Source organism: Cibotium barometz, chromosome 52 (assembly GCF_041138505.1).
Source record: "Cibotium barometz isolate CiBa-2024 chromosome 52, ASM4113850v1, whole genome shotgun sequence".
Taxonomy (NCBI): Eukaryota; Viridiplantae; Streptophyta; class Polypodiopsida; order Cyatheales; family Cibotiaceae; genus Cibotium; species Cibotium barometz.
Window position 1 is genome coordinate 20,291,062 of NC_141097.1, and position 26,335 is coordinate 20,317,396.

The 26,335-nt window shown below is 46.6% G+C and overlaps 1 protein-coding gene across 1 annotated transcript; it reads right to left on the reverse strand.

Annotated features, from left to right (window-relative positions):
• Nucleotides 1-953: 953 nt before the first annotated feature.
• Nucleotides 954-26,008, reverse strand: HDA2 (histone deacetylase 2). Its single transcript, XM_086788783.1, has 13 exons — nucleotides 25,791-26,008; nucleotides 25,638-25,693; nucleotides 25,101-25,218; nucleotides 23,888-23,950; nucleotides 15,039-15,107; nucleotides 13,808-13,974; nucleotides 13,534-13,598; nucleotides 13,296-13,342; nucleotides 13,156-13,200; nucleotides 12,988-13,038; nucleotides 3,063-3,149; nucleotides 2,810-2,897; nucleotides 954-1,227 (listed from the first exon to the last, which is right to left on the reverse strand). Exons 1-13 carry the CDS (start codon nucleotides 25,950-25,952, stop codon nucleotides 1,127-1,129), a joined length of 1,119 nt encoding a protein of 372 aa, XP_086644909.1. The 5' UTR covers nucleotides 25,953-26,008; the 3' UTR covers nucleotides 954-1,126.
• Nucleotides 26,009-26,335: the final 327 nt, after the last annotated feature.

Below are 26,335 nucleotides of genomic sequence, written 5' to 3' on the forward strand. Positions count from 1 at the left end.
CAAATAGTTTTAGATATGAATTATGAATTAAATATAATTAAGCAATAAAATATTAGTGCCATCAATAAATTATTGAATGCTAATTGACTTGTATTATCAAGCAAACTAATCTCTTTAATCGATTCATTATTTATTCTTCGCTAGAGGCTACATTTTTCAACCCAAAACCTTCAAGCTCGGTTCACTTGTTTTAAAGCTATAAAAAGACACTTCTTTCTTAAAAGAAACTATTGTAAACATCATGTAGGCACATTTGGAATAATCCTTCAAAAGGGATATGTGATTTGAGCATCCATTCTTCCAATATACTTAATATGATATATATTATTTTTCTAAGAAAGGGTGTGTGGCAAAGGTGTTAAAATGATACTTTTCTCATTAAAAATTTATTGCATAGATTAGTTTTTTCGGTGAAAAGGATCACAAGAAACACAACACATCATGGTCACTATTTGTCTAAAAACTCTCTTTATATAAAAAACTTCAAGAAAATCATCATCATTTGCATGTCTATCATGCAAAGTCCAAAAATATAACTGGATGAAAAACAACCGCTCTCACTATTTTCTAAAGTTATAAAATTTTTAAAATCTCATTTTGATTGCATAAATGGGTACTGTACAGAAAACGTATCATTATGAGCTTGGGGACCTAGTTGCTAGTTCTAGAGACATGATATCGCTAAATTTTTTTGGTTTGCCAGTAACTCTCAAACCGTAGCTCGGATTCATGAGCTGAGAATGGTCTTCAATCATGCATGATTTTGTGTACTTTAGTTAACTTATATTTCCATATATGAGATTTGATTTAAAATCCACTATGTCTTTTGGCTCTGTTAAGTAGCACAAGTAATCAAATTTAACAAAGGGAAATGTTTTGCATGGCCTAGCCTCAAAGTGGAAACCCACGAGCATGAATAAGTGGAAGTAAGAGTTGCAACGCAGACGAAACAATGGTGATGAAGTGCAGCAATCATTATATTGATACATATCAGAAAATAGTACAACAGAATGATGTAGATGTGCACGTGTAATTTTTCTACTTTCTTTAGTATTTACATTGGAAATTTCTGGGGGGGCCATGAGCCCAATTTATTTGCTGCATCAAACACAATGCTATCTATGTTTCACCCCTGGGCAGATGCAGACCCCAAAGAGATGTACCTCTTTGTCGAGAGATTAATAATCGAGTCTGCTATGGCTCCCGCACTTGTTTTCATATAACCACCTGCTTGCAAATAAAGACAAACCCACATGCAATTTTTTAACTCCATAAGAGTCTATTCACAAAGCTCAAACCATCAACTCCATCATTGCATTCCCTAACAGGAATGCTGCCAAATCTGGCACCTGAAAAAACAGTACCTAGTGATGGTGTTAGGATTAGCAAGCAAATCTGCTAGATCGAGTCCAGCTGCCGTGGAATGGCCTGCTGTCACCCTAAAGCCCCACGAACAAGCACAAAGCTTCGATATCCCCTTTAGACTTGACATGCTGATATCCTTTCGATGACTTCTATGCAGATACCAATCAAAGGATGGCCAAACAGTCACAAGAGAGACCTCAAACCAACTAGCAGGCGTGCTACCAGACCTGTTGAGGGTTCTATCTGAGAGTCCAGATCAAGCATGAGTGACGTCCTGCAGAAGTCTGAGCTCTCTTGCAAACCTGTGAGGGAGCAGACTCCAGAATTTCATGAAGGCCATGTGACGGATGCCATCTCACCAATGATGAGGTCTGGTTGTCATGAAAACATACCATGCAACCCAGTTATAGCAAGATCACTTTCTCACAGTGATGGCATATAGATTTATGCAAATACCATGACACTTGGAGATGCTCAGGATTTCCAAGGGTCGGGGCAGACCATCCTCATTAGAGTTATGGTTCTAGGTCAAACGATCCTTGGGCGTGGCATGTGGAGACCTTACAGCAGGTGGCGCCCATTGGAGAACATTGAGAACTACGAGTATGCACGATATGTTATATGTGGGAGATAGGGGACCAGGAGCATCCAGTCCTTTGATGACCAGCATACTTACCTGATCAGGGGTCGCTGCCACTGACTATTTAGGGAGAGATTTGATCCACTTTGCTGAGTCATTGAGTATCTTGCATGAGGTGCAAAGACATGAGAAAATTCATGAGGGGCCAAAGAGATCAAAGGACATGAGCAACCACTCATCCAATCTCTTTTCACCATGGGAAACGCTAAGCTAGAAAGCCAGAGAGACAAGGACTCGCCTCAAGGGATCCCCACCTTAGGGAGTCCTCATAACCACCTCCACACAATAAGCTGCATCTAGACACCTGCGGGGGACTTGTCTCGGGGCATCTTGGAGGTCCACATATCTCATAGACCCAAGATTCATGAAGCCATATCCACCACTGAGGGGAGACCACAAAAATGCCCAAAGGGGAATTATGGACGTCTTCCACGGTTCACCACATATCAACTATTAGGAGCTACTAACATGATTATTTCAAAGAGAATGTTTAGTGGTATGAACGGAAATTGAGTACAAACAATCTTTCTATGCACATGTGCATGCCGACAAAATGAAACCATGTCATTCCAAACATAAAGCAAATAGTAGGGTTCAGATCAGCAATCCTGATTAATGTAAATGGGACAAGCTGGACCCTCAGTGGGCTAAGTGCAGCAATCCCGATTAATGTAAATGGGACAAGCTGAACTCCACCTACTGAAACCAATCCATTTCTATATAAGGAAAGGACAGCGTATATCAAGACTCATACCCTTAAGAGTTTCAGACACAAAAGGAGAAGAAAAGCAGTGGCAAGCAAACCTGACGTCAGCATTACAATCGCGATATTTTGCTCTTTGGCAAATCGGAAAACCATTTCATCACGTTGTTTGACACCCTCCGGCGATACCTACAAAGAGTGTTCTTTGCATCTAGTTATACTTTTCAATAAGCATGTGCAAATTCTTTCAAAATAGATATCATACCAAAAAACAGCCCTTGACATTGAAGATGGAAGCCCAAATTAAGCATGGATAAGATACTCCCCTGTACAAAGGAAACTTCACAAACTTACAAGCATTCCCCCAAGTGGATCCCCAGCAAGAATATCTGTTCCGGCATTGTAGATTATCAACTGTGGTTGAAATGCACTTTGAGCAACCTATTTTGTACAGGATAAGCATCGTCAAAATTTAAAGAACTTCATTATTAAAATAAAAAACAAAGAAATCAACTTAAACCTCCTAGTAAGTGCCTATTCAAATAAAAGCATCAAGGGAGTACTCAAATGGGTGCGGGTGCGCACGTGTGCCCATAAATACATGCACAAATGTTATGTACCTCTCTCTGTCTCTAAGTCTATGTCTATGTGTAAGGTCTCCATAGACCACGTCCAAGGATCATCTGACCTAGAACCGAAACCCCAATGAGGTTTCATAGACCTGACATCCTAACCGCCGCATGACCATGATAGATTGTGGCTAGCGACTCACCACCCAACCGTAGGGTCCTCCAGAGTCACCCCCGAGCGTGAGGTCTGATTGCCAAGAGCCTGCTTGGTATTGATAACCTCAACCTAGCATCCCATACCACTAGGCTGAATCACCCACCTTACAACTCCATGGCCATGAGGTCTTGCATGCCCCTAGTAGCCCTCCTGTCTGTCTACCGTGTCTGTCTACCGTGTGGATATCTCAATAATTCATAAGTGCTCCCAAGGTCACTTATATAACAATAACTTCGCTATTATTGGCCCTTACTTTATTTATTTATAAGCTTTCATTCTTTATTTATAAGCTTTTAGTCAGCATTAGCCCTAGGATATTAGTTATAAGCTCTTAGCCGATCAAGACCTCATCCTCCTAGTGTCCTTAGCCCATGTGTGAACCCTCCATGAACCAATGCCCCAACTAAGCCCGAACCCTAACCTAGGTTAGTCTACATGTCGAGCCCTAACCCTAGGCCTATCGGGACGTAACCTACTTCCCTCCTCCTATTCAATGATGTCCTTGTGAATACATAAGGAGACAAGCCTATGTAAGCGAACCATAGCATCTACTCAAGTCTACTACCTCTTACCTAGTGTGAGGATTATGTTGTTAATCCTGCATATTGTGTACTAATTACTACTTAAGTAATTAACTTAGAACAAGAACCTTCAGGAGAACACTTGAGACAAGATTGAATTGACTTGTTGTTATTAAACTGAGTACAATAGGTCTCTTATATAGGAGATGAAGAGACACATTTGAAGAGGCATGTCCTTTGATGAAGGGACATGACCTTAGACGAAAGGGTACAACTTTTAGGCTAAGGGATGTGTCCAGTCGATGTAGAGGCACAACCATTCACTAAGGGATACAACCATTCGTCGAAGAGATGTGGCTATTCGATGAAGAGGTACATCCTTTGACGAAGAGTCGCAACCAGTCGAGGGTAGGGGTTCCCTTTGGCTGGTAACTCTTTGTATCTGCAACAGTAATCAGCAATGAAGAGAGAATCTGATATATAAACACGTCACAATCGTGACATTCCCTCCCATTTAAAATAAAACCCATGTGTCAAATGATAGACATCCGTTTGTCGAAGAACTCCTGAAGAAGGTTAGGGTACTGCTGCATTTCTTCATCTGTTTGCCAAGTGGAATCAGACTCATCCAAGTCCATCCACTTCACAAGAAATTATGTAGTCAACTTTCTTCTTGTTTCCTTCTGTCTTACGTCAAGTATTACTTCTGGAACAAGGATAATATGGTCATCTTCAATTTCTGGTACATAAGAAGATAAGTCTGGAACAGGCAAGAATCTTGAAAGGCCCATAGAAGCGAGGTCGTAACTTTGGAAAAACTACTTCACTGTTTTGTAGCGGTGAGGTGCTACATATAATAAGACCAAGTCTCCTCCTTGAAATTCTGCATGTCGACGATGCTTGTTGGCCTGTTTTTGATATTTTTGTTGCACATGGACCAATTTATCTCGAACTTGTACAAGCACATCTTGCATCTCCTGAACCAACTGATCTGCCAACGCCACTTTGTGTTGCAAAACAAAGTTTGTAGGCACAAGAGGAGTATGTCCATATGCGGCTTGAAATGGAGTTAATCCAATTGCTGAATGATGGGAATTATTATAAGCAAATTCCACGAGTGGTAAATAATCTTCCCATGATGCCAGACGGAATTGAATGTAATGTCGAATCATTTCTTCCAAAATCTGATTGACTCTTTCAGTCTGTCCATCTGTTTGAGGATGATAGGCTGAACTGAATAACAAATTCGTGCCAAGAGATTTGAACAAAGACGTCCAAAAATGTCCAGTGAACTTTGGATCTCTGTCAGAAATGATGGTCTTTGGTAAACCATGCAATTTGAAGACATGTTGCACGAATAATGACGCTACGTCTGGGGCTGAAGCAGCTTTCTTGCAAGGAATGAAATGTGCCATTTTGGAAAATCGATCAACCACCACAAGAATTTGAGCATTGCCTTTGGATGAACGAGGCAAGGTGGTGATAAAATCCATACTGATACTTTCCCATCTCTCATTGGGAACTGGCAATGGTTGAAGTAACCCTTGAGGAAGTTGTCGAGAGGCTTTCATTGTTTGACATGAATGACAAGCTTTGACAAATTTGATAACATCTTGCTGCATCTGAGGCCAGAAGTATGTAGCAGACAAAAGTCGATATGTCTTGTTGATACCAGGGTGAGCAGCATAAGGGACTTCATGATGTTCTTGAATAAGAATCTTTCGCAATGAAGTATTGTGAGGTACACAAATGCGGTCAGAGAAGAACAGCAACTCATCTATGATAATATAGGCTGCAAACATGTTCATTTCTGCAGGACTGGGATTAGAAGATTTGAGAGCACGGAACGCATCTCCAAAATCTCTATCCGTCAAATATTCATTTTTGAAACAAGCAGGGATTTCCATTTGCACATCTGTGATGGCAAAATTAATGGCTCGAGGCATGCGACTTAAGGCATCTGCAACCACATTCTGAAGACCAGGAACATACTGAATAATCATGTGGAAATTAGCCAAGAATTCCACCCATCTGCCTTGTCGAGAGTTCATAACAGGTTGAGTGAAAATATACGTCAGAGATTGATGATCTGTACGTACAACTGAATCTGCTCCAAGAAGATAATGTCTCCATGTTCGATAAGCATGCACGATTGCCAAAAACTCCTTATCATACACAGGATACCTGCTTTGAATGGCTGAAAACTTTCTGCTGTCAAAAGCAATGACACGATCATTCTGCATCAAAACTCCACCAGAAGCACGATCGGAGGCATCTGTCATTACATCAAAGGGCTGAGTGGGATCTGCAATGGCCAAGACCGGGGTTGTCGTCAAGGCATGCTTGAGATCATTGAAGGATTGCTCAGCTTCTGAAGACCACTGAAGTTTGTCCAGCTTTGTCAGTTCTGTCAAAGGGGCAGCAATCTCCGAAAATCTATGCACCTTGTTGTGATAGAAGTTAGCAAGTCCCAAGAAAGATCGAACATCTGAAATGGTGAGGGACAAAGGCCAATCCACAATCGCCTGAATCTTCTTAGGATCTACTGCAATCCCATTAGCAGAAATGATGTGACCAAGATATTCCACATGGTTTTTGAAAAATTCGCTCTTCTTTTTGTTGATGTACAGCACATTGTTGCGTAGTACTTCAAAGACTATCTGTAAATGCTCTTTGTGATCGACCATAGATCGGCTAAAAACCAGAATATCATCCAGGTAAACGATCACGAACTTATCCAAGTATGGCCCAAAAATTTCATTCATCAGGGTCATGAAAGTGGCCGGGGCATTGGTTAACCCAAAAGGTATGACCAAGAATTCATAATGGCCATATTTTGTCCGAAAGGCTGTCTTGTATTCATCACCATTACGGATACGAATTTGATGATAGCCGGACTTTAAATCAATCTTGGAAAACACCTTAGCACCAAGTAGTTGGTCGAACAATTCATCGATGCGAGGTAAAGGAAATTTGTTCTTGATTGTCAGCTTGTTGAGAGCTCGGTAATCAATGCAAAGCCGCATTGATCCATCCTTCTTCTTGACAAGTAAAACCGGGGCTCCGAAAGGACTTTTGCTGGGACGGATGTGACCTTTGTCCAGCAACTCCTGTAATTGCTTTTGTATCTCCTGAGATTCAGAGTAAGAAACACGGTATGGAGCTCGGGTTGGAGGAGGTTGACCTGGGATAAGATCAATCGGGTGATCCACAAGACGACGAGGAGGCAATGTCGTCGGAAGATCATTCGGAAACAAATCCTGAAAAGGCCTGAAGAAGGGTTGCTCCAAGTAAGCAGTAGTTGATGACGAGGCTTGAGATTGCTCACTGGTTTCTGCTTCAATCTCCCGTAACATGACCAAGGATGTTGCACTGTCACGTTTGCGAACGAGACGTTTGACTTGCAGGGCAGAAACAATGGTGATGGGTTTGGCACTGAAAAGGCCATGAAGTTCCAGCTCTCGACCATTATGATATAATTGAATTGAATGGGAACGAAAGCTAATCACCGGATCATATCGATACAGCCAAGATTGTCCCAATATCATGTCATAATGTGACAACGGCATCACTGAAAAATTAAGGTGATCCTGGTAATCTTGAATCTGGAACTGGAGCTGTTGCACCTTTTGGTTACAATTAAGGAAGGAACCATCAGCAAGCTCCACTTGAAAAGCATCCACAAAATGTCGGGTCTGTAGGCGAAGCTTATGAACCAAAGAAGTGCCCACAAAATTAGTGGAACAGCCACTGTCCACCAGCACATTGATGGGATGGTCGCCAATGAAGCCAAGAAGACTAAGGACCTGTTTGGACAGATTCACTGGAGCAGGGTTGGTACTTTGGCCATTAAGCATCAGGGTACTGACAAACTCTGAAACGCGAACAGAACAAGCCATCTGTTTGTTCTTGTCTTTCACAGGAGGCGGGTCATGATCAGCATGGTGACAACTGTCCACCTGAGAATTGCGCCGAGTGTTGGAGGGTTTAGGACGCTGAGGGCATTCATACCACCGGTGATCGCCAGAACAAATTGTGCAGAGGCCTGGGCGACTAGGTTGGGATGAAGGGGCAGTCGATGAAGAGGTTTGCTGTCCTGAAGAGGGTTCTCGCTTGAAATTGCGCCGATCATTGTTGCGACGGTCCTGTCGAGACCGATCTCGGTTTCTGCTGCTGCCAGAGGATTCGGTCTGAGAGGATCCTGCATTTGACGCGGAAGTTTGCCCGGAAAATCGCGGCCGGAAGGACTGTTGTCCAGAATATGGTCGCCGAGAGTTCGGTTGTCCAGAATTAGGACGCTGGGGTTGGCTAGTCCCATTGGATCGATTCCGCTGGAAGGAACGGGCGCCGGAGGAAAAGTTCCTGGGAGGACGCCGGTAATCACTGATGCGCTCGACATACGAGATTGCTTCATCCAGGGTGGCAGGATTATACTTATGGACTTCGTCTTGGATTGTGGGTTCAAGCCCGTCAATGAAGCTGTGAAGCTGGTCAGAGGGGCTGAGTGTCTCTATCTCCAGAGCCAATTTTTGAAACTCTGAGATGTACGCGGCCACGGAGCCAGTTTGACTCAGGCGGCGGAGAGAAGACCTGGCATGAAAATTCGCATTTGCAGGCTCAAAAGCCTTGCGAAGAGCACGCCGGAATTTATCGCACGTTGGAGTAGACTTGCCATCTGCAATCCTGCGTCGCCACCAGAGGAAGGCGGTATCCTTCAAAAGGGTACTGGCCAATGCTACTTTTTTGTTCTCGGGCAATTCAGTATTCGAGAAGTAAACCTTCATTTTGTAGAGCCAATGATCGATTAACCGCTTATCACGGCGGCCATTGTAGGGCTCGGGTAACTTGATGTCCATCTTTCGTGTTTGTGCTGTGGTCATTAATTTATATAAAAGTTTAAGTTCAGCATTGTCTACCTCGGCAGTCGGATCGGGAGGAGGTAAGGGATCGTCCTGCTGGCCCACCGAGGATGATGATGATGACTGTGGAGAATGCGAACGATGCGCTCGCTGGGACTTCCTGGATCCCTCGCGCTGATGTTGGTGCCGCTGCTGCATGTCGTCCATCTGGGATCTCATTGATGCCATTCCGTCGAAAAATGCCTTTTGCAAGTCCTCCATCTGTTGTTGGAGAGTAGTTATCAGCAAGGCTTCCATCTGAGGATCGGCGGGTGGCACGTTGTCGTGCGACGTCGACATCTGAAGCACTCAGAGAGAGTACTGTGGTGAAGCAGGAAAGGTCCACCCGAAATGGAGAATGGAAGGAACAGCTGCTGGAGAGGCAGTAATAAGGTCCTCGTACGCGAAGTCGGGATCTTCCACTTCGTCGGGATCGTCCTCCGAAGTTACTGCATTGGCTTCCTCCAAAGAACTGGGTACTGGAGATAATGGAGTATAGTCGGGGACGAAGATCTCGCAGTAAAATGTCACAGGAGGGCACGTGGAGGAGACATTGCGTAAGCCATCCACACTGCACTCTAGAAGAAAGTGTGCCAACTGCAGGTACTGTGATAAAAAATACTCGAAATGAGTAAGATGCAGTGGCTCGCAGGTGAGGAAGATAGTCCAAATCGCCCAAGTGTCGGGTTCGGTCACATGCGGGCTGCTGACATGAATGCGGTACACCTGAGAGGCCGGGGATGCTGGGATAGGAGAGGCTGAAAAACTTGGAATCCACCCAACATCGGCGGGTAGTGGCACTGAATCCGGAGTGAGGGCACGAGGAGGGCTGTATTCGGGAAGAACAGCCTCGGGGATCTCGTCGATGTAACTCAGGTAAGAGATGTGCATGTCGGGTTCCTCCGGGAAGTTGTCCATGACGCATGCACGTAGGGGGCGAGAGCACACAAGATATGTGGTGTGGGCAAAGCCAGGAAAACCCACGAACAGCCAGGAAGAAGGGCGCTTATTCGCTGGAGAGAAGGAGGCGAGTAAGAACTAGGCGACATCCTGACAGCCGGGTGGTGGTTTTTTTGTTTGGGTTTTTTTTTTTTAAAGATTCCACGTGGCAGTACACTTATTAATGTTGTGTATTGGTGTTTTTTTTTTTGAAGGTTGACGCTTCGAAGGCCGTCGCCGAGTGGAGGTGACGCTTCGAAAGCTGAATCGCCGCGTGGAGGTGACGCTTCGAAGGCTGATCGCCGAATGGGTCGCTGCGAACAGTGTTGAACCAGCAGTCACTGCATATAGTAGCACACAGAGTAGGAGTGGAGGTGACGCTCAGCCACGCTCAGCATATAGTAAGGCGCTCACAACCGGCAGCCACGCTCAGCAAGCAAGAGCGCCCGTTGGCAGCACCCAAGGCGAAGAGAGGGGGGCTCCATAGTCAGCAGCGAAGGGGGCAGTTCCTGCCATGTTGCGAACGCCACCGGCAGCAGGGAGGGAGGGCATTCCGGAAATACTGCAGGGGGTCCCTCTCTGCTATACACACAATACGTGTATATGGGTGTGAGACCTTGTGTACTTGTTTACATTACTACAAGCAAGGATTCACGCCAAGTCCACCATCGCTCTGCTTCTTCCATACAACACCGAAAGGAGAGGTGGATGAGGGAGTGCCGCGGAGAGGGTGAGGGCTTCACAACCCACGGGTAGGAAAAAATTTGCTCTGATACCACTGTGAGGATTATGTTGTTAATCCTGCATATTGTGTACTAATTACTACTTAAGTAATTAACTTAGAACAAGAACCTTCAGGAGAACACTTGAGACAAGATTGAATTGACTTGTTGTTATTAAACTGAGTACAATAGGTCTCTTATATAGGAGATGAAGAGACACATTTGAAGAGGCATGTCCTTACATGACCTTAGACGAAAGGGTACAACTTTTAGGCTAAGGGATGTGTCCAGTCGATGTAGAGGCACAACCATTCACTAAGGGATACAACCATTCGTCGAAGAGATGTGGCTATTCGATGAAGAGGTACATCCTTTGACGAAGAGTCGCAACCAGTCGAGGGTAGGGGTTCCCTTTGGCTGGTAACTCTTTGTATCTGCAACAGTAATCAGCAATGAAGAGAGAATCTGATATATAAACACGTCACAATCGTGACACCTAGGCCACTGTAAGACTCCTCTTGTAAACCCTAGTACAAAGATCCAATTGCTTATTGTCAATCCAACTCTCATCCAAGAGCTGAATCATCCAGTCTTAAATTGCAACAAGCTCTACCATAACCACCCTAGCATAGACCCACAACACAACTCAACTATCATATCAAATGGCATCTTGCATTAGTTGTCTGCAAACACCAGTCCACTTAATGCACAAACAAGCCCTAGTGCCATGTACTTCCAGTACAATATTCCAACCACAAAATTTCTTGTTGCATGCGAGGAAGCCTTGCTGTACTGATCAATAGCCCTAAACCTAATTAAGAACAAGATGCTGATTTAAACATGGTTAAGGCAGAGGAGAGAGAAGAAGAGAGACAGTTGGTGTCAAGGTTTTTCTATATTCAATATTGTACAAAAAGGTGACATGGTTGTCTGTACATGCGAAGATGATGATGGTGCTGATGGTTCTGCTGCTACTGCTGATGATGATGATGATGATGTTGATGATGATGATGATGATGATGATGATGCTACTGATTTGATACTGATGGTGCTACTACTGATGGTAATGCTCCTACTGCTAATGATGACCTAAACATTGACTTAGATCAGGGATTCCATCGTTCATGCTGAGGATTAGCCATGGCACGACCGTGCATGTGACATCCCATGTGTAATCCTCATCTAAGACTAAACGGTGATCATATTTTCACACAATCAATAGTTACTCATGTCTACTTTTAGGGCAAGCATAAAACTCCCTATCAATTTCTGCGTTATGTCCCATGTCCTCGAACAACCTAAAACAACATATGGCTTCCAACTACTTTTCACCCCACCAAATTAAAATGAACTTAAGGTTACCAAAAGTCCATGCAATCCCATTAATAGAGATCCTGAAGGACAATGGATCATTTGACCTAGAATTGAAACCCTAACGAGGTTTCATAGACCCGACATTGTACGTATCGCTTGACTACTATAGATTGTGGCTAGCGACTCATCACCCAATGTAGAATCCTCTGGACTCACCCTCGAGCCTGAGGTCTGATTGCGGAGAGCTTGCTTGCTAAATGATGGCCCAAATCTAGCGTCCCATACCACTAGGCCAAACCACCCACCTTGCAGCTCCATAGCCATAAGGCCTTGCATGCCCCTCGTAGCCCTCTTGTCTACGGCATGGATACCGCAATAACTCATAAGTGCCCAAGGTCACTTATATGGCAATAACCTCGCTATTATTGGCCCTTGCTTTATTTATAAGCTTTCAGCCATTATTAGCTCTAGGATAATAATTATAAGCTCTTAGCCAATCTAGACCTCATCTTGCTAGCGCCCTTAGCCCACGTGTGAACCCTCCACGTCTCCACGTCCCTAGCCCTAACCCTAACCCTAGGCTTGTCGGGATGTAGCTATATACGTACCTATGTACATATACATGTATGTATGTGCATACGTCTCTATGTGTGTATGCATGTATCTAGGTATCTATGCATGTATGCATGTATGTATGCGTACGCACCAATGTATGAATGAATATAGATGGAAATATGTATGTAAGTACTTATGCATGTATGTATTATGCCATAAGCTGTGCCTCACATATGTAAGCACTTATGCATGTATGTATTATGCCATAAGGTGTGCCCTCACAACCCATTCTGATATGGGGTTTTGGAGATATGCTTCAAATGTGAAAAGCACCCCTGCTTCAAGATGTTCTTTGAAAAAAGTGATGCAATTTTGAGAATGTCCAGTGAGAAACATGACAAGTATTCTGATTACAACTTTGCATAAAATCAGCAATTTGGCAAACAATTTCAACCAATTCGGAAGTTTTTCATTACCTTACAATGCCAATTGCAGTCCTTAGTGTCTTGGCTAAAAATTTAGAATTGAAATGTGCTAAATATACCTCCAGTTCTTTTTGCAGCCGTTGCAAATAGAGCTCGGTGGTTGTCCCACTCTAGCATTTCCACAAATTCTAACCATATTAGACTTGTGTAGATTGGGCAAAATACCTGTGAGCACAAGCTTATACCTACCTACCAGTCTAAAAAAGTCCTCTTTTGCAATCTCTTACCGGCAGCTCAACCTGCTGATTGATCCACTTCTTTGCTTCCGAGTCCTAGTCACAGTCATATGGCAGGTGCCACAAACACCATAAGAACAAAAAGTAAATGTTTTTAGATGGAAACAAACAATTTATAAAAAATATATTACCCGGGGATAAATCTCATAATTGTACACATCTAGTATGTAAACCCTTTCTGCACAAAAAAAAAAAACATATAATGACAGAAGCTTATATTTGTATGTGTTGGGTTGGAACAAGGAGAGGGGGTGGGGGGGGGTGTGCGCTTGGGATGGCTTTGTGTAACTCATTGTCAGTATTATTGTGCTAAACCCTCCACACAAGCTAGGAAAATTTGAACTGGCCCTCTTAAGATGAGAGGCTCACTATCCCCAGCAAAGTCTCTCTCATGGCCGTTCCCCTGATGTGCATCAAGGTCGATAATCATTGCCCTGTAAGGTCCCAATGCAAAAACTTTGAGAAAATTAATTCAACACATTCTGGCATGCTTCTCAAGAAGAATACAATTCATCAAAAGTAAAAACAAAGTTATAAGGATCTTAATCATACACCATTCTTTGAGATTTGATCAATTTTCAAAAATGACCTGATCATTTTTTTAAATACAGCATATTTAATAATTATGAATAGAAATATATACCTTGATATGGATAATTCGCAAAAGGCAAACTGCAGACATAGTGTGATATCTGCATAAGCACAAAAGCCACCTCCTTCCTTTGCTGAGCAATGGTGAAACCCTCCTCCCAAATTGATAGCCCAGCCTCTCTCCATTGCGAGCTTGGCAGCAAGTACTGTCCCACCTACCTGTCATCATGCATGCTTTCATAGCATGTTATTGCATTAACATACAGTACTAATTTTACAGTAACAAGGAACTTTTCATGCAATTCAAGCCAGGTGTGACTGATGCAAATACTAACTAAATGTGTAAGGTAAAATTTCCATATTCAAGAAGGTTGAAAACATAATGATAAAAGCATACGTTGTGTAGGTTGTATGTGCAAACAGAGAGGAAATGGAGCAATGAAAGTAAGTTTGCAGGCCTCGGTAGGGTTGCATGGCAGCCATTGGCATGCCCACACTGAACATGGCCTGGGTAGTCCGATAACCGCACATTACCAGGAGGGCCAACTGGTCAACCAATTAGGTAGCGACTCAATACACCCACATGCATGCACGCACAAAATAGACTGTGGGATAAAGACTGACCAGTTATGGTAGTGGGGACTTAGTTAGCAAATATTTAAGATAGAACCTCAGTTCAACAAAAGGGGTTTTCTTAATACGTTTTTATAAGAAATATTTAAAGAAATGTATTTACATGAATGGCATTTTTATGTGATTTTGGTAAAAAGTTGTTTAAATATTAATTTGGAAGGATAAATTACATATAGTAAGTGTTCATAAATTTAACCACGTCATTCAAGTTCTTTTACACCGAGCTACTTCACAATATAAATTTTGTACTGTGTTGTATTAATATTGTTGATTCTACAATTTGAAATTATTTATATTGCATAAAATAATTGTTTGTTCAAAGTATTAGATATTTGAAATTATCTTCATTTTTATATTTTACAAAAAAATTGAGAGAGAGAGAGAGAGAGAGAGAGAGAGAGAGAGAGAGAGATGAAAAGTTCTAAGACAATATTCAGAAACTCAATTTTGAAAGATGATGATTTATCCCTTACAAATCTGCCATCAGAATACTGCTATGTCCTGCCGTTTCACATGGCAAGCCAAAAATTTGTACTCCAATTCATAGGACCAAGATAAGGGGCTTTAGTAAATACCCTTTTAATGCATGTGACAGTAAGATCAATAAACTAAAGAAATGATGGGAGTTCTGAGACCATTTTATACAAAACCTGCTTGCAGAAAGGTTGAAGAACTTTTCGTTGCACAATAAAGTTGGGCAGCACTGCAACAGGAGGCACCTGTGAAAGGGCGCAGCAGGTCAGTACCATCTGCTACAGAAGACTCTCAAACGTTTGTTCCAAAGAGTGACAAATTGTTTATCATATCACACACCCTTAGATCAAACATAAACCATTAAAAAAATCCATCATGTTTTTAGATAGCAATTACTAGCTAGAAGCTCAAAGCTTTAAAATTCAAAAGTTCAAGTTAAATCTCTACATGTAACAGATTGCTCCTGGGGATTTGAAATGTGTTCCAAAATGTCTGTTAAACATCACCAATTACTTCCTCATGGCAGCACAAGACAATGCTCTACGGCAAGTATAGTAGTGCGAGTGACACACTTTCGTGTATTCCGGGAACATGTGGCAGTCACAACCAGTCAATGTTGCGTACCTAGTGCTAATCCTCGGGATTAGTGGCCTAATCCGGCAAGGTTAGGAAGCCCTGGCATTAGGAGAAAGCAGGCTAATACAGGTGGCTAAGGTTATTATTAGTAAATCAATGTGTACTTGCTATTTATAACATGATGGTTATTTATAGCAGCAGTGGGCACTATATAAGCGAAACATGGGATTGTCATAACCTCACTACTGGTCATAGTTCCACCAAGACTCCGGCCATGCATGTGGTGGAGCATAGATCGGCATGCCAAAGGCCTCTATGGGGCAGACTAGCATGGATCTCTAGGAGTCAAACCTTAGCTCCTCGCTTGAGGTGTTCGAAGCATAGAACCTACAGTTGGGAGGTGAGCTAGCCTCCACCCTCTTAAGGGGTTTGTACTAATCAAGATGGGTATCATGTGGCAAAAAGCATGACATGCCTGGTTTCCAAGAGAGTACCAATGGATGCACAACAAAGAGTCGGGAAGAGTGGGCCCAGGGCAGCAAGCAGAGAGAGCGGTCAGAGCAGCATCTGATGTGCCCAAGTGCATGCGGGTATGGACAGCATGCTGATGTGCTGTGCTTGCACAGGTCGCCAAAAAGACAGAGAAAAGCAACTCGCTATTTTTGAAATTTTTTCCTAAAAGAACTTAAACCAAAAGCATGTGTGCTGTTTTTTTAAGAAACCTTTGATTTGCCATTTTTGGGGTTCTAGAAGGGAGGCACTGCTTTAAAAAAAAGTCAAAAGCAATATGTGTTAAAAAAAGCTAGGTGTTGACTCCTTTGTTCAAGCGTGCGACAAAAGCGCTAGGAGACAGATTTCGCAACTCTCCTCTTGTACACAGAATAGAGGTAAGTTTTTCCTCGCCATTATTTTCAGATTTTCACACGGCGCGTGTGTTTGTTCCCCCCACTTTTTTGTAATTTCCAGAATCAGCATGTATTATATTAATTGGATGGAGATTTCCTCCACTAATTTATGATTGAGAAGATCTCTTGACAAGTTAAATACAGCATGAATTTTGAGGCATAAGGATCTCTATGCTGCTATGTTCTCAAGGACAACATTTTGGACCAACTCAGCAAATATTTCTTCTCTAAAGAGGTGTCTCATGACCTCTGCTGCATAAAAGTAGAAAGGTGGAAAGGGAGCAACTTTGTCAAACTGATCTAAATATCTGAAAGCTCTTGTTTTAAGCCCCCTGTATAAGCGCCTAAATGCATGGTTCCTAGAAAAAACGTGGACTTTTCGCTCGCTGAAGCTCCCGACTCCCCCTGCTCTGCGCGCCTTCGCTCCCCCCCCCCCTCCTCGCGTCCCTTCTCTCCTTCCGCCCCCCGCTTGTCCCCTCTGCTCGCCGCTGCGCCCCCCCCCCCCTTCCTCGCTGTTGCGCCGCCCCCCCCTCCTTCCTCGCTGCTGCGCCTCCCCCCCCTCTTCGCCATTTCGCCCTCCCTCCCCGTTGCCGCCTGTTCGCCCTCCCTCCCCGCTGCCGCCAGTTCGCCCCCCCCCGCCTCTTCGCTTCTTCACGCCCGCCGCCCTTCAGCAGCGCCCCGCCCCCTTCCTTCTCGCGTTGTCACCGCCCCCCCCCTCTGGGCCTCTCCTCCGATTTTCGCCCCCCCCCTCCCTCCTCTGTCGTGCTGTTTTCCCCCCTTAGGGGTTTTTGTTTTTTTCCTCATCGTCATCCGTCCTTCCGCCTCTTGGTGTGCAGCCCGCTTCTTGCAGGTTTTCCGCTTTCGCCTCGCCTTCGCTTGAGCTTCAGACTCTGATGGAGACTCCTCCCGCCTCGCCTCAGAGGGACTCTTCTGCAGCCCCCTCGCCCGCCCCCGAGGTCATCCCCATCAGGCTTTCTCTTTCGCCGGAAGAGGAAGCGAGCCTCACCGCAGAGGTGGAGCGCCTTCAGGCTCACTCCACCATCTGCCGTATAGTCGGCACTCGCCCCAGCAGAGGGGAGATCAGGGATCTTCTTCAGGCCCGCCTTCTTGCAGATGTGGGCAAGATCCTGGATGTACAGCTCTTGGGCCGGGGACATTATCAGATCGAGTTCGAGGCCGCCCAGAGCGCTGCCAAGGTCCTTGCCATGAGTCCTCTGGATATCAGGGGTGCTCGGGCTTTCTTCAGGCCTTGGCAACATGGATTTGACCCAGCAGCGGCGGAGCAGGGAGAGCGCCTCTTCCATATTACAGTTTGTTTCCCTGGTCTCCGCCGGGAGTATCTTCCGCTCCTCTCCAGGCTCGGAGCATTGGTGGGCTCGGTTCTTGAGACGGGCCCCTCAGCAGCTTCAGTGGTGGCCAGAGCAGCTGGGCTACCTTCGGTCAGAGTGTTGGTATCTGACATCTCCTCCCTTCCTAAGGTCATTCAGCTACCTAGGATAGGGGGGGGGTGGATAGATCAGAGAGTGGAGTTCTCGGGGCTCCCGAACCAGTGCTTCATTTGCAGGCAGGTCGGTCATTTGGCCAAGGCCTGCCCTCGCAGGAGACCTCGGCCCTCACCACAGCAGCAGGCCACGGATGGCCCGCCCACAGATTCGGCTCGGCAGGCAGCCTCAGGGACACCTGCTCAGGCCTCAGAGACCTCGGAGTGGCAGCCTGGACAGGGGCGCCGTCGAGGGAGACAGCCACAGCAGCACGCCCAGATACCGCTGCAGCAGTAGCCACAGTCTCAGCCTCACTGGGTTCCCGTGAGGAACAGATTTGCTCCCCTTCAGGAGGAGACCCCTGCAGCGACCGAGGACCAGGAGATGCCAGCTCCCCCTCCTTCACCTCCCCCACACCCACCCCCTCCCACCGCCTCGCGTCCACCATCGCCTCCTCCCGCCCCCGCTCCGGTCTCGGCAGCGGCTCCCTCTCCTCCTCCCTCGCCTCCCCCTCCTCCCCCTCCGCCCGCCTCGCCTTCCCGGGAGGTCCAGGCAGTTCCCTGGCGCTCACCTGCAGTCCGGAGGGCGCTGAGCACTGACCTCGCTCGAGCATCACAGAGGAGACCTATGCCGATTAGGGCCTCACGGATTTCATCTATCCGCAGTCGGCTGAGTCGCCTCGGCATTCGTCAGCGCTCGGAGGCGTTTGATTATACCTTTACACGGCTTTTTGGAGCCGAGGGCCCCCATGAGCCAGCACCCATCCGAGTGCATGTAGTGATACCTCCGGCCCGCGGGGAGGAGGCACTAGACTCAGCGGTGGCCTTCTCGTTCCCTCTTTGTGGACCTTGTGACCGGGAGTGGACTCTAGAGCTCGCTCTCAGCACGTTGAAGACTCAGGCAGTTGAGTTTTCTCATCACATGAGCGATTTGGAGGTTACAGATGTGATAGGCCGACTTTGGGAGTTGGCTCATTTTTTCTTGGATCCCGGGAGTGTGGATTCATCCGGGATTCGGCATTTGGTCGTGCGCATAGTTGCAGATTTGGCACGCGACCCAGGATATGTGAGTATACACGAGGTTACTATGTCAGAGCAGGAGGCAGTCGCCATGGGTCACAGCCACTGGCGCCTGATCCGGGATTCTTGCAGTACACCGGGTGGGCAGACTCGCAGCCGTTCGGATGGGGACTACTCTCCATCCAAGCCGCTTGCGAAGGCTCGCCGCACGGCTGAGACAGCATCCACCTCAGTAGGACATCCATGAGGATCATCTCATGGAATGTACAGGGCCTTGGCGGAGCACACTTTATACGCTATCGAGGCTGCTTGAGGCAGGAGCTACAGAGATGCCTGGTTGGTGGCAGCATTGACATTCTGATGATGCAGGAGCACCACTTGGGTGAGAGCAGGATCCGGAGATATGGTTCGGTGATGCCTGGTAGATGGGACACTTTCTGGTCTGCAGGGTTTGGTCCTTTGGGTGGACAGGGAGGAGTATGCATGGTTATTGCAGATGCATGGCGGCAGGCCATTGTGGATCGAGGGATCATTGTGCCTGGTAGAGCACAGTATGTCATTCTGCGGATGCATGATGAGCTATTGGGTGTGCTCAACATCTATGCGCCCAATCATGCTAGTGCCAGAGCAGAGTTCTGGACTCAGGTTACAGATGCATTGCCAGAGGCCGCACATTGGTGTGTTGGGGGAGACTTCAACATGCTTGAGGACCCGGCAGATAGGGTGGGAGGCAGTCATGTTACAGTGCACGGCACGGAGCTTGCAGCTTGGGACCGGTTTTGCATGTCACTGAGGATCACTGATGCATGGCAGCATGGGGCTTTCTCCCGGTCTCAGGACAATCTTAGTTTCTCTCGGTCGGATCGCCGGCAGGGAGGGACTAATCTATCTCGGATTGATCGCTTTTATGTGGGCGATTGGTTGGGGGAGCGAGGGGGCTCCGTCGGCATTCTTGCTGGCACCTCATTTTCAGATCATGCGCCAGTTATATTGACTTTGGAGGAGGGGACACGGGAGCCCAGCTTGCAGTTGAGGATCCCAGAGCGGGTACTTGCAGACCCCAGTCTCACTGAGGACATTGAGAGGATCTGGCATGATAGTCAGTGCTCTGACCAGGATGCAGCGGGCCAGTGTGCCCAGGGACTCATTGATCTTAGCTCTTTTCTGCACGCTGCAGCTTTGACACGACTGGGAGAGATTCGAGAGCGGGAGCAACGGCTGAGACGCAGCCTTGCTTCGCTACAGCGCCTTCAGGAGCAGCAGCCAGCATGTGAGTGGGTGGCGTCCCAGCTGAGCCAGGCCCGCCAGGAGGTTAGAGAGGCAGAGGAGCAGAGACATGAGTTTTACTATCGTCGTCAGGCCTCTCAGTGGACGCAGCTTGGTGATACAGTGACTGGGGAGTTTTTTGAGATCACTGGACCCCGTCATGCGCGAGCAGGGGTTCGCCAGCTTGGTAGACCGGATGGATCGATAGCTACTGAGCTCGGGGAGATCAGAGACATTGCCACTGCTTTTTATAGTGACTTGCTTTCAGCGGAGCCAGCCACTGAGGATCGAGATGTATGCAGACAGACTGTGTGGGCCCATGTGCAGAGGAGGGTCACAGACCATATGCGCACAGTTTTAGGTGCGCCTCTGTCAGAGACTGAGCTTGCCGAGGCCTTGAGGGTCCTGCCGCGACATAGTTGCCCAGGGGAGGACGGACTGACGCCGGCCTTTTTTATGCGCTATTGGGACCTTTTGGGGCCAGGCCTCCGCAGGGGCTTTCAGCATGTTTTGGACACTGGGGTGATGCCGCAGAGCTTTTCAGAGGGCTTGATCTATCTTATCCCCAAGGAGGAGGGAGTATCAGATGATATTCGGCATTGGAGGCCTATTACGATCCTCAATACTGTCTACAAGGTCTTGGCAAAGGCCTTGAGTTTGAGGATCCAGCCCTTCCTGGGGGAGTTGATTCATGCTACTCAGACAGGATTTGTCAAGGAGCGCAGTATCCTTGACAACATCTTTACTTTCTGGGAGGCGACGGCCCGAGCTAGGTTTCTTGGCGAGGACTTGGTCGTGATGCTTCTCGATTTTGAGAAGGCATACGATAGAGTTGATTGGGGATTCTTAGAGGGCACTATGCTACGCCTGGGCTTTGAGCCAGGATGGATCAGAGGGGTGGCAGCTTTGTATTCCACAGCTCGCAGCCAGGTGCTGATTGCAGGAGGTCGGGGGCCGAGTTTTGAGCTGACCAGATCAGTCCGTCAGGGGTGTCCTCTCGCCCCTGTCCTTTTTCTCTTCTTTGCGGAGGCTATGAGTATGTATTTGTCGGCAGAGGAGGTTGGTTTGAGAGGACTTCAGCTCCCAGTCCGGGGGGAGGATTTGCTTGATGCTGAGTTTGCAGATGACACGGGCTTATTTTTGCATGGCCAAGAGGCCAATCTTATTCGGGCAGAGCAGTCGCTCCAGGTTTTTAGTGCACCTTCGGGAGCATTGATCAATTGGCGCAAGACAGTGGCCTTTTGGATCAGTAGTGCTCCCACTCCGGCATGGAGTCCGGACCCCGGTTTTAGATGGATTCCTCCCGGCACAGCAGTGCGGTATTTGGGATGCCAGATTGGCCTCGATTTGTCACCTGAGCAGCAGATTGCCCCGCTTCTTCTGAGCATTCGGAAGAAGCTATTGTATTGGAGTACAGCTCGACTATCCTTGGCTGGGAGGGTGGTGGTGGCAAATCAGGTGCTGTTAGCGACTATGTGGTACATTACGTCTTGCTGGATTTTCTCGAGCTCTTGCATCAGCCAGGTACAGAGGCTGATCAGGAACTTTCTGTGGTCTGGGCGGGACGGTCAGCCAGCTCGGGCAAAGGTTGCATGGGCAGTTATTACACTTCCGCTGGCTCAGGGCGGTTTGGGCATTATAGATCCAGTCGATCAGAGTAGAGCCTTATTGGGGAAGCTTATTGTTCGGGGGTTGCTTCCAGGCGCTGAGCCTTGGAAAGAGCTCCTCTTGCAGCGACTGCAGGCCCGGGCGCCTCCTGCAGGGGGTACTTGGGCACCAGAGATTCGCTGGATCTTCATAGAGATGAGGAGGACAGGCCTCAGTAGAGGATGGGAGGACAGATTTGCTTTGAGTATCCTGAGAGCTTGGGAGCTGCTGAGACCGGGGCTCTCTCAGCGGCCTCCTTCTTGTGTTGAGGAGCGGGCCAGGCAGCCGCTCATCTGGAGCCCAGCGGTTCGTACAGAGCAGGGTCATATGCTGGGTTCTCGGCCTCGTCTAGCCTGGGGACCTTTAGCGGCAGGCCCAGCTCGTAGTTTTGGAGACTGGCAGGCTTTCTGCAATCTACCAGAGGAGACCCAGGTGGAGAGGCTGAGTCATTTCAGAGGGGGATTGATTATGAGGGATGATATTCAGGATGCACTTTCAAAGGAGTGGTTCACACCTCTCGAGCCAGTGGCCCCACGGTGGATGGGAGCCTTTACACAGTTGGAGATCCTGATTGCTGTCAAAGCTAGCACTGAGGATGGCAGATGCCTCTATTATGAGATTCAGGATGAGGGCAAACTCCAGAGAGTGGAGGTGGAGTCGCCTTTGGTTGCAGAGTGCACCTTTCAGAGGATTCGGGTAGTGGCTGCCGCTTCTCGGAAGTGGCATATTGACCCCGACCCTGCTGACGTGCTCCCGGATTGGCGCATATGGGCATATGCAGCGCGCCCCTTGGCCCGGCTGCAGTGGGACCCCGGAGAGTACGAGTGGCATGATCCTTATGCATCCCTTGAGGCCACAGAGATCACATTTTTCCAGTATACTGTTAGGTTGGGACGGCATATCTTGACGGCGAGGAGGACGGTTTCTCCAGCGGCAACGGGGCATTGGCGATTGCAGGGACTATCACAGGAGTTCCTGGAGGATTTCTGGGCTCGGCTATGGGCTAGTCGACAGGCCCGCAGGATCTCGGCTTTTCAGTGGCTGGTCGCCCACAGGGGCTCAGCAGTTGGCACTTGGCTTGTTTATAGCGGTCTTCCGGCGGCCTGCGTCCGATGCGGCCACCCTATGGAGACACAGAGACATTGCCTTTGGGACTGCCCTCAGGCACAGCAGATTTGGCTGCGGATGCTGCGTATTCTGGCCCTCCTCTCTCCAGAGGGTATGTTTACGTGGGGTGCCGCTGCTTGGTCGACTTCGTCAGGGCCTGCTATGGGCTATGAGATGGAGCAGGGCAGTCAGGCCATCAGATTTATTAGGGGCCAGCCTCGCCTGGTTCCGGCACCGGATTTCTCGTCCGCCAGCTGGACACAGGAGAGGGATTTACGATGGGAGCTCCTCAGCAGCCTCACCATCTGGTTCACCTGGAGGGCCCGGTGCTTCACGGCCTTTGAGGGGAGATTGGAGCCACCAGCAGAGACTGTTCGGGGGATTTGGCAGGAGTTGATCCACACCCTGCGAGGACAGTACGACCGCATCCGGGGAGACTCGGATGAGGCGATCTTACGGCGCCAGGCCTTTCATACCACTTGGCGCTGCGGCCCGTTCTACACCCTACACACGGGATCCCCCCGTTGGCACTACAGGCCACCTGTTTGGCTCTTTCCCCCCCCCATTGTATGATTTAGCCGCTCAGTCCTTTAGTCTGATGCTTGTATTTTGCAGCACCTAGGGAGAGTCTCCCGGGCTGCCATGATGTATTCACTGCTCTTTTCTCTGTTAGGAGCAGGAGAGATCTCTTTTGTAGCCCTACGGGCGTTTTTTACATAACTAATGAAAGGATCTTTTCTCGGAAAAAAAAAGCCCCCTGTATAAGCACCTAGCTCAAATTTGTGTAGTAGAGAGAGAAACAAACGCATTTGCAAAATATTGAAATCCTATCCTTATTGTTTTGTCCATTGTTGTGTTTGCATGTAGGCATGTGTGTGTGTGTGTGTGTGTGCGCGCACGCGAGCGCGCATTAAGTGTCCCAGTAGTCCACATTACATTGCATCAAGTCAAAAACACAGCACATAAGCAAGATTACATGCCCTTATGGCATAAGCTTCACCTTTTCCCTAGTTGCAAACCTTACCTCAATGATGTAAGCAACTTTAGCACTCCACTTCAAGCTCCGTAAATACTCTTTTGTATGCACCTAGAACCAAAAGAAAGAGTTATTTAATGGCGGAAGAGTTATCTAATGGCAAAAGAGTTAACAAATAGATTCTCTTTTTTTGAGAGTGACACACGGACACACACAAACTGCCTGGGTGTGGGGTCTAGTATGAAACTAGGATCCTAGACATACTGCTGCTCAATATGGCTCTTCCTGGTAATGGAGCTCCTGTAAACATGGGCTAGGAGAGGTGTGGTTACCATGTGGATTCCAGCCATGATTACAGTAGTAAGTCTGCTAGTTGTTTGTGCTATGTGTGGATGTGTGTGTACATATGGACACACACCTTAGTCAGACTGAACCCGAAGGGAAGATAGCATGAACACACGGGTGACCGAGCAGCAGGATGTGACACGGGAAAAGGCACACCCCAATTGGCCCAGTAACACAGGGAGAAGCTGATGGAGCTTTGTAGGCAGCATAGAGCAGCCTGTGAGCAACTTGAGGGGACCCAAAATGCCCTAGAAAGTATGCCCAAGAGTGTGGGCAGCAGGTTCACTGCCACACGGCAATTTCAACCTGGCTCTCCATATATGCTGGTCAGCTGGTTACAGGTAGCTACCAGCTGTTTGCAGTGTTTGGTTGGCTGTAACTGGCTGCAACAGCTGGCTAAGTGCGGGCTAAAACAGCCGGCTAACTGCTGGCTGAAACAGCTGGCTACGCGGTGGGGACAATTTAGAAAGGCTCCACCTCGCAATGATTCTCAAGCATCCGCTCCTCCAAAAACAACCCTTTCCTCAACAAACATCTGTTACCAGCACTCTTTCTTGCCAGTAAGTGGGTACATAGATATTTGCCATTGTTGTGAGCATTCAGCAGTAGAAGTTCTATCTTACGTTCTCTTGTAAAGTGCAACTATCATTGCAATCCAATCACATTTTGGCACCTAGAGGCAGCAAGCCATCTCGTTTAATTACGACTAATCTTGATGAATTTTGTTTTCGCTGATTTTTTGCTTTGGAAGGGGTATGGAAAATCCTGATATGGCACCTTGCAGCAACAATTTCAACCAATATCCAGCTGCCCTATCCTACTACTCCTTGATGAAATGGATAAAATTAAGACCAACCTAACTAGTTATATCTCAACTTAATCACAGTTTGTACGAGCCTAGAAATGTCGGATATACCACGAGGAGATCTTCTTCGGTGGCAGCATTAGGCTCCACAATTTGCTTGTGATGCAAGCCACCATTCTTCACGAGCAAATCCTTAATGCGGCCCCATTTGGAGGAATCAAAGGGATGCCTACATCAGTTCCCCAAAAAGAAACTATTATAATAAGATGAAAAAACATATATAGAGAGGCTTTCAAATACAAAAAACTGATAAAAAAATGTGGATAAACCTTGGCAATGGCAATTAGACAACAATTATTTCCATTAACATATAATGGTTGGGCTTGTCCATTAGACTATTGTGATTAAGTATTAAATATATTTGATAAAAATGAATCAAAAAATTGCTTATTACAATATTTATTTGGAAGGCCTTTTTTCATAACAAGAATCAATCACTCCAGCTAAGGAACGAAGGCATGGTGACTTCACTTCTTGATGGAAAAAATTCAGAAAATTTATCCAAAAATAACTCTCAAATTGCTCAAAATCGCAACATTTTCAGTTCCCAACAATTGAAATGCGATTTTTTTAAAAAAAAATACTTACAATTTTTCGAGACCCAGGAAGGCTATGTTGTAGGAAGCAGAGTATATCAACGGGACCTGAATCAAGAGAAAAAATAAAATAAAATTGCCAAGGAGATACAGAATAATTAAACAAAAGCGATTAATTGAGAATTTCTTGAAAAGCAAGCCTTGCCTTGTCCTGAGAGATGGGAAAGAAGAGTTTGCTGGACTTGATGCGCCCAGCACGCTCCGATTCGGCAGAAGATGAGATCTCAGCCATCCGATTGGGCAAGCCAGCACCCTTGACTAGTATGGAGAGTTGCCACACAGAGAGACGGGCGGACAACGAGAGCATGCAGCCAGCACAAAGATGCTTGCCTTGTGGTGGACTCTTCTAAAAAAGAAAGATAAGTAATAGTTCTTTATATATATCTAGGGCCTCCAAGAGAGAGACATACATATTTAATTATACATTTAGTTACTCATCAATAATTATAGGTGGTTAATCATCAATTATTATATGTGGTTACTCATCAATAATTATATGTGGTTAATCATCAATTATTATATCCATATTTAATCATACATGTGCCTAATTATACATCTTGTTAATTAACAATTATTATATCCATGCCTTTTTTTTTTGGTTCTAGACATATTGAGCGTGTGGTATGTAGCCAACGTCTAAGTTTTGTTCTAGACATATTGAAGGTGTGGTATGTAGCCAATGTCTAAGTT